General features: G+C 43.7%; 1 protein-coding gene across 1 annotated transcript; it reads left to right on the forward strand.

Annotated features, from left to right (window-relative positions):
* Nucleotides 1–1,097: 1,097 nt before the first annotated feature.
* LOC137345966 (probable G-protein coupled receptor 139) lies at nucleotides 1,098–4,499 on the forward strand. The gene is made up of 2 exons (XM_068009226.1): nucleotides 1,098–1,165; nucleotides 3,635–4,499. The coding sequence occupies exons 1-2, from the start codon at nucleotides 1,098–1,100 to the stop codon at nucleotides 4,497–4,499; spliced, it is 933 nt and encodes a 310-aa protein (XP_067865327.1).
* The last annotated feature ends 10,404 nt before the right edge of the window (nucleotides 4,500–14,903 follow it).

The following is a 14,903-nucleotide window of genomic DNA, read 5'->3' on the forward strand; positions in this document are numbered from 1 at the left end:
AACTGCTTCTTACAATACAGACATCAACAACGACCTGCGGGGCACAAACCAGGCAGAACCACTTTTGCTGCCTTTTCTTCCAGATGCCGATATTCAGTGCTATTGAAGTCAAGTAGATTGAATATCGGCAGGGGCGTGTAACGAGCCACCAATGCAATGCCACCTGCTTTGTCAATATCCACTCCCGTGTACTTGTATGGCATGTTTAATGCAGAAAACCATCACAAAGCACTTCAGAGAGGCCGAATCAAATAATAATAGATATTGAACCAAGAGTAATTCTGAGAATAGGATTGGTCAAAAAGGTGGGTGTTAGGGACTGTTTGAAGCAGTTGAGGGATAGTAAGGTGGAGCGGTTTAGAGCAGCAATTCCACAGAGCGGGTGTCTGTGGCTCCAGGTTTGACAGCAAGAGGGGATCGAATGGGGAGTCTTTGCTGAAGAGGTCGTAATTGAAGAGGGAGGACAGTTGGGATGTTAGGCATGGAGCAGGTCACAGGGATAGAAAGAGAGAATAGGCGGAAGTTCAGGGAGGGTGGCTAATCGGAACTTGGACAGCAATAATCGGCGTAGCTTTGCCGTTAGACCATTGTGTAAAACCTGTGGTACGGACTGCACCACTCGGGAAGAAGCTCTCCTGATTTAATTTTCCAACAAAGTCGAAATTACCCCACTTAGCTCTGCTGGTGTCAAAGGCATGAACGAGGGTTTGAACGTCTGATGCATTGACGAAAAGCTGGAGTTTGACAACATTAAGACGATGAAACTTGTCGGTCTATATTCACTTCTCGGTTCAACCGAAACCCAATGTCCCATGAACGCTGAGCTGCTGCAATCAAAAAGCAGCAACGGAGCAAGAGTCTCAGAGGCGAGGATTTTTTCAGTCTGAGATTGCACACTGTTTTTAATTCTCTGGGGATTGGGGAGTTCACGTTAATTGCTGGTTTATGAAGAGATGTAGTAACTTGTTTGTTTGAAAGCATCTAGCTAATGACACCAGTTCTGTGACCTCACTCTCTCACTGGACGATTGGCTCGTGTATAAATGAGGTTGTTTCAGTGCATTGCCTCGGATCAACCGCTCCTAGTTTTTGGAGAAAATGGGACGACAGGCACTTCCAATAGAAATGTTCTTTCCGATTCTCGCAGTTATTGGCATTCCTGGTAAGTAATTCCAAACTACCCTGAAAGATTTAGTGCACCATTGCTAAACTGCATTATTATTTTCCCTGTGTGTTTTTGTTATTGTTGTTGTTGCCTTTGTGACGGTAATTTGCATTAGCCAGGTGGTAAAGTCGAGCATTCGATCGCTCGCCCATTGATGAGTTCGTCCGATTTTCGTTCCCTTTGATGTTTATGTTAATGGCTCAGTCCTGTTCTATATCACTGGGCAGGCAGTCAATCCCTCCGCATTACAAAGTGAAAATGGACCCTGTGTCATTTGTACTGAGCTGTGGCTCTGTCGGTCGAAATCTCTGCTTTGAGTCGGATAATCTTGCGTTTCCCTCCCATTTCAGTGAGTTGAGTTCAGACTGTAAGCTGCCATTTCGGTGCAATATTGATGAAGTGATGCGATATTGTCGAATTATAGAATTGTTACAGCACAGAAGGAAACCATTCATCACGTCGTGTCCATGCCAGTTCTCAGGGAGTGCAGCACAGCTCATCCCATTCCCCTGTCTTTCCCCCCGAGCCCAGCATTTTTCTCTTCAGATAAATATTCAATTCCCTTTTGAAAGCCACAATTCAATCTGCCTTCACCACACTCTCAGGCAGTGGATTCCAGATCCGAACCATTCACTGCGGAAGATAACTTTTCCTCCCCTTTGATTCTTTCACCAAACGCCTTAAATCGGAGTCCTCTGAAATTCGACCCTCCCGCCAATGGGAACAGTTTCTCTCTATCTATTCTATCCAGTCCCCTCATGATTTTGAATACCTCTCAATATTGCACCTCTCAAATCTCCTCTCAATTATCTCTTCTTTGAGCAGAATAGTCCCAACAGAGCAGTAAATGAAGTCCCTCATCCCCAGACCATTTTGTAAATATTTTCTGCACTCTCTTCAATGCTTTCACGTCCTTCCTAAAGTGTGGTGCCCAGAATTGTATAGAATACTCCAGCTGAGGCCGAGCCAGTGTTTTATAATGGCCCGACATTAACTTCCTTGCTTTTCTACTCTCTGCCACGATCTATAAAGCCCAGGATCCGTATTCCTTATTAACCAATTTCTCAACCTGCCCTGTCACCTTCAACGATTTGTGCTCATACACCCGTCCCCCACATCCCCGCCAGAACCTTCTGCTCCTGAACCTTCTTTAGAATTGTTTATCCATTATTTTATATTGCCTTTCCTCATTCTTAAAATCATCTTTTTATGAGACGTTAAAAAATAACTGATTTAATTTTAATAAAAATGCAGTACTGGTTCAGCTGGATACAATCGTCATACTGCTAAATGTTGAATTAAATCTCGAACTATTCACGTATGGGGTAATTTTCACTTTGTATTAACATCAATGCGCAAGAAAAATGGAAGGGCTGTAAAACACGGGGCCCATTTGATATCAATTGCTTTTGTTTTGCTTTGCACGGCAATGAAAGTTAAAAATGTTCCCAATGTTTCTATTTGCATAGAAAGGGAGATAAAACAGCATTAATCAGTAATAGGCAAGGAATGTTTATATGTTTTAACTGAATCGAACCGTAAAAAACTGATGGCAGTGGATACAACTCTGATTTTACCTGTCGCCCGATTCTCTTCTCTATTGAAGTCACTGTGAACAACATTGGGCGGAACGAGCATCCCATAGAATCCGTCAGCATCCGGCCCAGCAAGTTACTTCCAAATGGCTCCCATTAATGGTTTCATATTAGAATATCATGAAGTTACCGCAGGGAAAAAATGTCTGGCAAGAAGATGGGGAAGTTTGCAGCAGCTGCTACGTGACAATTTATTCCAATCCAGGTTAACTATTAGCTATATTGTGCAATGGGTAATATTGAATTCTCCGCCCCTTGTTCATTCAGCCTGTTACTCTCTTCCAATGACTTCCATGGAAAAAAAATGGATGGCCAATTAGATACCGCTATTTGACCCGGTCACACATGGTTAAAATTACCCCCGGTTCCTCCACCCCACAACTCTCAGCCTTATGATGCTGAACACCGGCACTGTGGGCGGCACAGTGGCGCAGTGGTTAGCACCGCAGCCTCATAGCTCCAGGGACCCGGGTTCGATTTCGGGTACTGCCTGTGTGGAGTTTGCAAGTTCTCCCTGTGTCTGCGTGGGTTTTCTCCGGGTGCTCCGGTTTCCTCCCACAAGCCAAAAGACTTGCAGGTTGATAGGTAAATTGGACATTACAAATTGTCACTAGTATAGGTAGGTGGTAGGGAAATATAGGGACAGGTGGGGATGTTTGGTAGGAATATGGGATTAGTGTAGGATTAGTATAAATGGGTGGTTGATGTTCGGCACAGACTCGGTGGGCCGAAGGGCCTGTTTCAGTGCTGTATCTCTAATCAAACCAGATTTCCAACTTGCTGTCGGTGTACATCTCTGTTCAATGTTTTGTTAAATTTCCTGTTTTTGCATTTCTCCCAGCGAACCTGCTGTCAGTTTTGGTTCTTTTCCAAAGGAACTGCGGTCTTTCCAAAGGAATCACTCGTTATATGATGGCCATGGCCGTGGGAGACCTCATGGTCCTTATCTTTAATGTTATTGTGAGCCAAATCATCAAGTATCATTTTCCAGATTCATTGCTGAACTACACTTCCGCGTGTCGTTTTACTGTCTTCATGCAAGGGTTTAGCATTCAGCTCTCTATCTGGTTCACACTGTCGTTCACCTTTGACCGTTTTGTCGCAATTTGTTGCCAGAAATTGAAATCAAGATATTGCACCGAAAGGACAGCCACCACGGTTATAACGACCATGTGTGTGCTCAACATTTTGATCAATATTCCCATGCCTTTCCGCTATGAACCCGATTATACTCTCAACAATATACAGTGGGGCTGCCGCACCGTCACAGGATATTTTACTTCACCCGCATGGAAGATTCACCAATGGATTACCATCCTCTCAAATGCATTACTTCCAATTCCTTTGCTGCTGCTGTTGAACTCTCTCACCGTCAGGCACATTTTATTAGCCAGTAGAGCTCGCAAAGCCCTGAAGAGCAACAACAATGGAAAAACCGGCAGTGATCCCGAGATGAAGAACAGAAGAACATCCATCATTCTACTCTTTGCTATCTCGGGCACTTTTATTGTGTTGTCGGCCCCTATTACCGTAATACACATTTGTGTCGGTGTCACACAGACACTCGATTTCCAAGGTTCAAACTCACTTTATTTGGCAATTAGAATCACATTTCTGTTGATGTGCACCAGCTCCTGTACAAACACTTGTATTTATGCACTGACACAGAGGAGATTCAGAGCGGAGATCAAAAATATGGTGAAATATCCGTATTATCTCATTGTTAAATTATTTAAATAATTGTTGAATAAAGTAAGTGAAATCAAACTTCAATTAATTGCCTGGCATTTTCTTTGCAACTTTGCACAATGTCTTTTAAAGTTCTAAGGGCAACACATCCCACAGTTTGGAAGAGTCCACTTGATTTATAGATTCCAATAAGAATTTGAACAAGTTGAGGAGGCAGAGTCATCCCCTTCAGAATCTCTGGTTACGTTTGTTTATCCGGTTATTAATGTCCACGCACTTTGAATGCCGAATTGGAGGATGATGTGACATAGCAGAGCGCCTTGACAGGTTCAAATAATAAAGATCTTTCAACACACTGACATCCGAATTTGGAGCAGGAGTGGGCCAATCGTTCCTTCAAGCCTTCTCCGCCATTTGATAAGATCATGGCAGATCTGGTTATGGCCTCAAATTTCCTGTCTACCTGATGTAACGCTGACTCCCTTATCAATCAGGATTCTATCTAAAACAGCACCTCAAGAGTCAGATCACCATGAAATACAATGGGATATTGTGTTTGATGGCAGGTGTTATGGAATATATATATCGAGATTTAGTGGTGAATCTCTCCCAGACTTTTGTGAGACCAAACCCGCAGTATTTTGTGCTCTTTTGGACTCAACACTGTTGGCCAATTTGGATGTAATAGTGAGGACACAGCGTAGTAAACTCACTAGCAAGATGTCGGACATGAATAAATCCAAATATGAAAAATGAGTTCGTTCTCAATCAGAAGAGAAGAGATTTCAGGCTGAATTAATAGAGATAGTTGCAGTAATGAAAGCCTGGAGCAGAATAGATAGATGCAACGATTGATGGGTCTATCAGCAGTGAACATAGATCTTGAGAGTAAATGAAAGAGATTTAGGACAGAGAATAGAAGAAACTTTGTGACACCTAGAATTGTGAAGCTGTGACTTGGATTTTTGGAGTTATTGATTGAAGCAGAGACTGTGACAACTTTAACGGGTTTGATATGATGTTTAAAGACCAATGAATAAAGTAATATTGGAGCAGTGCGACCAGATATGATTAAAACTATTGCTTATGTAGATGACAAATACAGACATGGGTTGATCTGCCCCAACGACCTGCTTTCGTGTTGCAATTTCTATGAAATTCATTTTTTCGTGTGGTAATTGATTTGCTTTCTTCTGCTGGCAAGACTTCATGTCTGGCCAATTCCTTGCAGCCCTGAGGATGTGATGGCCAGCCTTCAATTTTACCTGCTGCTCTCCTTCTGATGGTGCAGCAGCGATGATGCCAGGAAGGGAATCCCAGGATACAGATACAGCGACCATGAACAAATTGTGACATATGTCTAAGCTAGAATGGTATGTGACTTACAAATGATGATGTTCCAATGACATTTTGTCCCTGTGCTTCTCGGTGGGAGAGGTTACAGGTGAGGAAGGTCCTGTCGAATTAAACTTGATGGCTTGCTGCAGTGCATCCGATAAACTGTATTTTCAGGAACCATCGTGTGTCAGCTGCAGAGGGAAGGACACTGAGCTCAGGGACATGGGCACTGATGAAGGGAACTGCTCTGTCCCGTATGAGATCGAGCTTCTTGAGTTATATAGTTCCTGCACCCATCCTGTCGATTGGTCTATATTCCCTCACACACCTGACTTGTGGCCTTTACTTGATGTTGAGGATTTGGAACGGGATCGGAGTGAAGGGAGAGGTCCGAGCGGATGTGTGCCACTCGGAGACGCCATGGTACTGATAGTTAGTTTGTAAAACAATATCAAATTGATGCAGTATGTATTGCTCTTCTGAGATTTCAACCGAAGAAATGGGTTGCAGCAAAGTAGAGGAAGTTTCTTCAGTCTCCATTTAAGCTGTGCTCCAGCTGACCTCAGCGTGTCTCCACGCAAAACTGTGAAAATTCTTGGCAATGCTTACAAGCTCAATCAGGCTGATCATGTAAGACATTCTATTCTCTCATTAATAGTGAATCTTTTACAAAGGCAATGAATAAAACGGATCTGGTGGCTACCTCAACACGGTGCAGGGTTGGCACCCCAACGTTCTCCCGACGTCGGGTTCCCGACCCCCAGAAGGAAAATCCTTTTCACCAAAAGGAGGCACGGTTGACTTGGCAACAAGTCCACTGTCACACTGAGGCCCTGTCACTAACTGAAAAACGACAGGTGGGAAACCTTCCAGCGCTCTCGACAAGTCTTTTCTTTTCCCCTTGCAGAACCTGCGTTTCCAGTTTTTTTTTAACTTTCTGTCGTTTGGAAATCCCACAGACGATGGTCTAATCTTCATTCTCAATATGGATGGGATAACCAGCGGGATTCCTGCAGAAATAATTTCCCTATCCCTCTCCACGTTATGGCAGGAGATGGGGAGAACCCACCCACAACCACATCCTCTCCCACCCATTGGAAATTCCATCCCTCAAAAATATTTCTTCTTTCAGAATATTTCGGAGCTGTGTCATATTGTTCTTGTATTTGACAGAGAGTTGGACCTTGTGATTGAGAAACTGCAGGTATGTTTCAGGCCGTTGACCCAATATAAATGGCCTCCTTCATTTTGCAGCACATCTCATGACCTTGGGTTTCTACTTGCTTTTGGCTTGACCAAATGTTCTCGTTTCGCCCTCGTTCCTGCTCTCGAGCAGTGGCTTTTACTGAATTTTCTTTTCTTCACATAACTCAGATATGACATGATCACCCATTTTGCAGCATTATCCAAATTTAAAATTGCACCACCACCACCGCACAACTCCCCTCATCCCTCGCTCAGTTCCAACCCTAGAAGAAACCATTCTGTCCTTTTTCAGCGTGGTAGCATTCTTGCCTCCTCGTCAGAACGTCACCAGAGACTTAAACGCACAATCTCGGCTGCCGCTCCAGTGAGGGAGTGCTGCACTGTCGTAGGTGCTATCTTGTGGATGAGACATTAAACCAAGGCCCTGCCTGCCCTCTCAGGTGGACGGAAAAGACGCTGTGTCACTATTTTAAGGACTTCACCCCTTCCTCGGCTCTTCGGCTGCTGAAACCCTCATCCAGGACTTTGTTACCTTTCGACTTGACTATTCCAATGTTCTTACGACCAGTCTTCCACATTCTTCCCTCATAAATTTGAGGGCATCCTAAACCTTGCTCCCCACGTCTGAACACACACCAAGTCCTGTTCACCAACACCCCTGTGTTTGCTGACTCATTTTGGCTATCAGTTTAGTAATAAATTGATTTTAAAATTCCCATCCTTGTTTTCAAATGCCACCATGGTCTCACCCCTCCCTATCTCTGTAATCTCCTACAGCCCCACAACCCTCTGGGATATCGACACTGCCCGACCTGAACCCGATGGGACCTGACATGTGTCTGGTGCGGGTTGGGTCACTCTTCTGGGCCCGGTTTTCGGGATTATGTCGGGTCTGAGTCAGACACACACAGTATTAATTGGACTTGAAAGGTTGTTTAAAAGGATTAAGATTGGAGCCATGAAGTCAGTGATTGTTTGGTCACAAGGTAAACAGAAACCCATGGAGTTGTGCCCATTCAGGTTGTGCCACGCTGTACCAGTATCCGCATTGCTTAAAATAAAGACCTCAGTTGCCCGAAGGCTCAGAAAATATCATTATACATTAACTAGACTCCTGCTTTACAGGTCGAAATACTTGCTGTAAGTTTATCCAGTGAGCAGCTGAGATGCCGAGACCAGGAAGGTCCTGAGTGATTAATTATTATTACAGTACTGTACTGTATGTGTGGTGGAATGGAGTCCTGACAGTGATCATTTTATATTTTTTTATATAAATACTGTATATTTTATAATAATTAATCTCTCAGGACCTTCCTGGTCTCTGCATCTCAGCTGCTCACTGGATAAACTTGCAGCAAGTATTTCAACTGAAAAAGTGAAAAACAGATTCGGAGTTGGAAGGTAGGTAAAGTGAACATTCCGTTGGTCGGGTTGGGTCGGACTCGGGTCGGGTTGGGCATGGGAAAAAATGGAAGGACTCAGACCAGGTTGGGCTCGGGTATGATGTGGTTCTGTTGTTTTTTTTTTCAGACCCGAGCAGGCCTTTCATCTACGCTTCTCTGATTCTGGCCTCGTGAGCTCCAACATTGGTGGCTGTGACTTCAGGTGCCTAGCCCCAAGCTCTGGAATTCCCTCACTCAACCTCTCCACTTCTCTCTCCTCCTTAAAGAAATTCATTAAAAACCTACCACTCTGACCAAGCTTTTGGTCATCAGCTATAATATCATCTTATGTCACTTGGTCAAAGTTTGCTTATAATGCTCTTGTGAAGTGCCTTGTGATGTTATATTACATTAAAGGTGCAATATAAATGCAAGTTGTTTTTGTTGTTGTTGAAGAAGACTGGGGGTGTTCTCCCCAACTTCACTAAAACAGATGATCTAGTCATTTATCTCATTGCTGTTTGTGGGAGTTTGCTGCTGTGTGTAAACTGGATGCTGCATTGTCTACATTTCAAGAGTGACTGCATTTCAAAAAGGAGTCGAATTGGCTGTGATGCACTTTTGGATGTCCTGGGGTGGTGAAAGGTGATTTATAAATGGAAATCATTCAGGTCTTGCTTTACTGAAGACCAGCGTGGTCTGAAATGCTCAGGAAGATGACTGTGCATACAACCGAACAATTCAAAGGTCAGGTGCATCAGAAGGGAAAAACTCAGGTAGCAGAGACACTGAGAGATATATGAAGCAGGAAAGCAAATTTGAATCAAAACAGTTGTTAGAAATGAAAATGTATTAGCACACTTCCAAATAGAAATAATCAGAATAAGTATAGACAATCAAAACTGTTAGGAATCAATTCACAGAAGTCATCCAAATACTTGGTTCAATTACAAGCATCACACATGCACACTCACACACACTCACACATAGAGTAACACACACAGGTTGGAGTGTGTCACAAAGAGTAACACACGGGGCGGAGTGAGTCTCTCACACACACAGAGTAACACAAAGGCTGGAGTGTGTCAAACACACACAGAGTAACACAAAGGCTGGAGTGTGTCACACAACATGACACGCAGGTTGGAATTTTCAAACACACTTAGTAACATACAGGCAGGGTCAGGCACACAAACAGAGTAACACATAGGCTGGGGTCAGTCTTTAAACATTAATCTTTATTGTATAATAACTATATACACTCCACACTAGCCTGTGTGTCTCCTTCAAAAGCATTGCTGTAACTGTTCTTGAGTCTCTCCCACATGATTTCTTAACTCATCCTGGTGGGCAGTAATCTTTACGTTCTCTCAAGATTAACCCTTTGATACCCTTATACTACATTTTCCCCACGTTTTTAGCCTAAGATATATTTAGACACATTCATTTTTTCATTTACACGCTATCCGATCTCCTCCCAAGTCTCTGACTTCATAGATTCAACCTATCAGGAGGCTTCACAACTCTCCCTAATCTTGTTGGTCGTCAGATGTGAAAGATTGATAATCTTTCTCTGATCCCTTGTTTCTTGACTTGGACGGTCTTCGTTGAGTTTTGTAGCATTTGGCACTTTTTGATTTTTCGGTTCATCATCTGAGTCGTCTAACTGTGTAACTAACGTCTTTGATGTAAAGGAATAAGATTCCTTCTATTTCTCCATTTAGGATCTTCTTGAGTCCATAGTAGAGAAGATCACTGTTGATTCTCATCTTTCTGGAGAATTACCCTGTCTCTCTTTTGGTTTCGTACCCATACTTTTTGCCCTTCTGACAACTTTGGTAGGTTTCAGGTACGGAACCTTCTGTTATGATAATGGGTCTGCTTGTTTCAATATGACTTTTCTATGTCCAGTATTTTCTGATAATCCTTGCCTTGCAATCCTGGAAGTAACTTCTTGCATAGAATTGGAAATTGCTTTTGAAGTTTTCATTAAGAGTTGTGATGGCGCTAATCTGCACAATAATGGAATAGTTCTGTATGTCAGTCGTGCTAAATGGAAATCTCTTTTTTTTCCTCAACATAATTTTAATGGTTCTGACTGCTCGCTCAGCTTCTCCATTTGATTGTGGATACTTAGGAGAGCTTATTAGGTGAACAAATCCACATTATTCTGCAAAGTGCGTGAAGTAATCGTTTGCAAATTACAGTCCATTATCAGATAATATGTGATCAGGTATACCAGGTGTTGTGAAACTTCTTGTAAAACTCTGATGACTGCTTCAGTTGTTGTTGTGTTGTCCATCTTAACTTCGATCCATCCTGAGAAGTAATCAACTATAATTAGCTAGGCTCTTCCTTCAAAGAAGAACAAATCCACGGTCCAGTTGAGAATTGGGTCGAAATTAGAGGTTCTCTTTGATCTTGTCTTCCCCAGCTTCTTCCCCAGTTCTTTGTCCGTGTAGCACTCCTGTGAAACTCACTGCATTTCTGTTTCTCTCTCTGCTAATCTTTGAGCAGCACGGCGGGCTGTGAAATATTGCATTGTGTGGGCTCTGTAGCGAAATCTGGACTCTCTGCAAAACTCAGGTCAGGGTAGGGGGCTCTTCCTCTGTCCTCACTCCTGGATTATTCTCGTTAATCTACTTCAACTTTCTCAATAATATGAAGATCAATAAAAGTTCTTCTACTTAAGACTGTGAACTCCTGATTTCTTAGGACGTACAGTGTTTCTAATATTTACTTTCCATTATATTGAAGCGTTGCTTGTAACTTCCCCTTTACTTCAAGTACAAGACCTCCTGGGCCATGCAACTGAGTTTCTATTGCTTGCTCCGGTGTCAAGTTTGAAATGTGTCTGCTGACCAAAATGCTCGTTTCGGATCATTGATCTCACCCAGAAAATATTTCAATTGGTCTGCTGCAGGAGCTTCTGTAACTTCATTTATCTCTCTATTCTTAACTACTTTTCCTTTAGAGGTTGGTGTGGTCACGATTTTATTTCAGCATAATCTTACTGAGATGCCCTATTTTTCTGTAATAAAGGCATTCTGCTCTATTGGCGGGACACTGTCCATGCCTGTGGGACGTTTTTGCACCACAATGTTTAAGGACATCTTTTGCTCTGCCCCCTTGTGTTCCTGTTTTCCTGGTACCTCTTGTTCAGCCGTCTGGTGAAGGAACGGAACTGTTACAGGAGGATTCCTGTACCGGGGTCTTTCCTCACCTCGTATGATTGGTCTGTTATTGCTGCAATAATTGATGTCGGCAACAAAAGCTTTCAAGACCTGTTCAAATTTTGTTGATTTTCTCAATACGCTGCTATTATATCATCAGCTACCGCACCAATTAAATACAATTATGTATTCATTATGGATCCCTTGTGACTTTTGAAACTCTCTGGAACTCCCAATTTTTGATCCATTTTAAAAAAATTTATAGACTTTTTAGCGTGTTCCCCTTTCAGAAAATCTTTTTCTCACACTAGCTTGCTTTGATGGAGTGTAGCAGGTCTTTGAGAGAGTTCCTGATGTTTTAAATAGGCTTTCTAGGGGTTTTCCCTTTGCTTAAGCAGCTCACTTATATCTTTATTTATTTAGAGATACAGCACTGAAACAGGCCCTTTGGCCCACCGAGTCTGTTCCAATCAACAACCACCCATTGATACTAACCCTACACTACCCCCATATTTTCGACCACATCCACACCATTCTCCTACCACCTGCCTACACTAAGGGCAATTTAAAATGGCCAATTTACCTATCAACCTGCAAGTCTTTTGGAGGTGGGAGGAAACCGGAACACCCGGCGGAAACCCACGCAGACACAGGGAGAACTTGCAAACTCTGCACAGGCAGTACTCAGAATCGAACCCGGGTCGCTGGAGCTGTGAGGCTGCAGTGCTAACCACTGCGCCACTGTGCCATTGACAGCTGACGCAGCTATCTATTGGAATTAACAGCGCTGTTCCATAGACAGTTTCAGGGTTTTCCCCTTTTCTTTTTAAGATCACGAGATACTTCAAGCTTGACTGCTTTAATGATTTTTTCAGGCTTGGCTGCATTAATGGAGATTCTGCTGTATTCGGGGTTTCCCTGCCCTTTTTTTCTCTTCAGTATCGGACTTTTCCCGTACATTTTTTTCAGTTCGTGTACTTTTCAGGGTTTTCTCCACTCTCCACCCTTGCATTCAGCCTGAGTGAGGGATGGGTTGACCCCATTGCTTTTTTCTTTCAATCTCACACTGAGCCTTTGGAAAAAATAATTTGGAAAAACTCTTCAAAGTCTTTTTTTAAAACCAGGATTTCTCAGTCATCAGCACAATGATTCACCCAATTGCCTGTTTGCAGCCATGCTTCCATTCCATGGAGCTTCTCTCAGCCTTCAAAGATCTGTTGTTTCTTTTTATCTTTTCAGATACTTATTTTAAATTCTCTCTTCTGGCTGAAGGATGCTAGTTACTTCAAACTTTTTCTTCTGGGTGTAGAATCCCTCCACTGTTCACCATATTATATGTTTGGTTCTTCATGCTGCCACCGTCAGAGAGGTTCTTAGACTGTCGTGTTTAAACATTAATAATTATTGCATTGTAAGGATATACACTTCACACCAGCCTGTGTGTCTCCTTCAATAACCACGCTGTAACTGTTCCCAAGTCTCTCCCACATAATCCCTTACATCATCATGGTGGGCAGTAATCTTTATGTTCTCTCAAGATTAACCCTTTGATACATTTAGATGACAAAGCACACAGGCTGAAGTGTGTCACATACACACAGAGTAACACACAGGCTGCAGTGTGTCACATTCACACAGATTAGCACACAGGCTGGAGGTATGACATACACGCATAGTAACACACAGGCTGCATTGTGTCACAGCAAAGAGTAACAGACAGGCTGCAGTGTGTCACATACACACAGAGTAACACACTGGCTGCAGTGTGTCACATTCACACAGATTAGCACACAGGCTGGAGGTATCACATACACACATAGTAACACACAGGCTGCATTGTGTCACAGCAAAGAGTAACACACAGGCTGGAGTGTGTCACATTCACACAGAGGAACACACAGGCTGGAATGAGTCACAAATGCAAAGTAACACCACAGACTGGAGCCAGTCTCTCTCTCTCACAGAGTGGCACAGAGGCTGGATTGTGTCACATACACAAAGTAACACACAGGCTGCAGTGTGTCACACAGAGTAACACGCAGGTTGGAATGAGTCACAAATGCAAAGTAACACACAGGCTGGAGTCAGTCTCACTCGCACACACAGAGTAACACACAGGCTGGAGTTTGTCACATACACAGAGTAACACACAGGCTGGAGTATGTCACATACACAGAGTAACACACAGGCTGGAGTATGTCACATACACGCAGAGTAACACAAGTTGGAATGAGTCACAAATGCAAAGTAACACACAGGCTGGAGTCAGTCTCACACACACACACACACACACACACACAGAAACACACAGGCTGGAGTTTGTCACATACACAGATAAACACACTGGCTGGAGTGTTTCACACACACACACAGAGTAACACACCGGCTAGAGTGGGTCACACACACAGGGAATGTAGCCATCTTGCGGATTTTCTGACGGTGGAATTGGATTTGGGCGGCACTTCCGCTCCCTCGCTTTTTGCCTGTTGCCACCCGATTACAAGTGGAAATCAAAGTTTCAGCTGCGGGCATGGGAGATACATGCGATCATGTGGTGCGGAATACTTTTCATGGTGGAGCCTGCTGTCATTCAGGGAAGCATTATGCATGGCATTGGTATAAATAATCCTTCAGTGCAATCAGGGAGGCTCATCAACGAGGCCAGTCTTTTTCAGAGACTTCTAGGCTTTTCCCCTTAAATCTTACCCACCCTCACCCATCTTTACACCTGTCGCAAACAAAGGCTATGGACCCTGGCAACATTACGGCAATAGCACTGAGGACCTGTGCTCCAGAACTTGCCGCGCCCCCAGACAAGCAGATTTGAGATGGTGCGGGAGGGGCGGGGCGGCGGGTGCGGGCGGGGGGCGGAATAGTAACTGCAGTGAGACTGGGACACCAGTAGATGGAGATGCTGAGCCATTGCTGATGGGAAGGTTTGGTGCTGCTGAGAGTTTGAAAGTTTCCAAACACAGAGTAACACGCTGGCTGGAGTGTGTCACAGGCACAGAGTAACACACTGGCTGGAGTGTGTCACATACACAGAGTAACACGCTGGCTGGAGTGTGTCATATCCACAGAGTAACACACTGGCTGGAGTGTGTCACATACACAGAGTAACACGCTGGCTGCAGTGTGTCATATCCACAGAGTAACACACTGGCTGGAGTATGTCACATACACAGAGTAACATGCTGGCTGGTGTGTGTCACAGGCACAGAGTAACACACTGGTTGGAGTGTGTCACACGCACACACAGAATAACACACTGGCTGGAGGGTGTCACACACACACAGAATAACACACTGGCTGGAGTGTATCACACACACACGCACACTACACACACACACACACAC

Source organism: Heterodontus francisci, chromosome 29 (genome assembly GCF_036365525.1).
Source record: "Heterodontus francisci isolate sHetFra1 chromosome 29, sHetFra1.hap1, whole genome shotgun sequence".
Lineage (NCBI taxonomy): Eukaryota > Metazoa > Chordata > Chondrichthyes > Heterodontiformes > Heterodontidae > Heterodontus > Heterodontus francisci.

Bases quoted from the DNA above. Each gene is read 5' to 3' on its own strand.
- LOC137345966 (XM_068009226.1), top strand. From the start codon at position 1,098: ATGGGACGACAGGCACTTCCAATAGAAATGTTCTTTCCGATTCTCGCA. The intron at 1,166-3,634 runs GTAATTCCAAAC...TCTTTTCCAAAG, and splicing joins GTTATTGGCATTCCTGGTAA to GAACTGCGGTCTTTCCAAAG.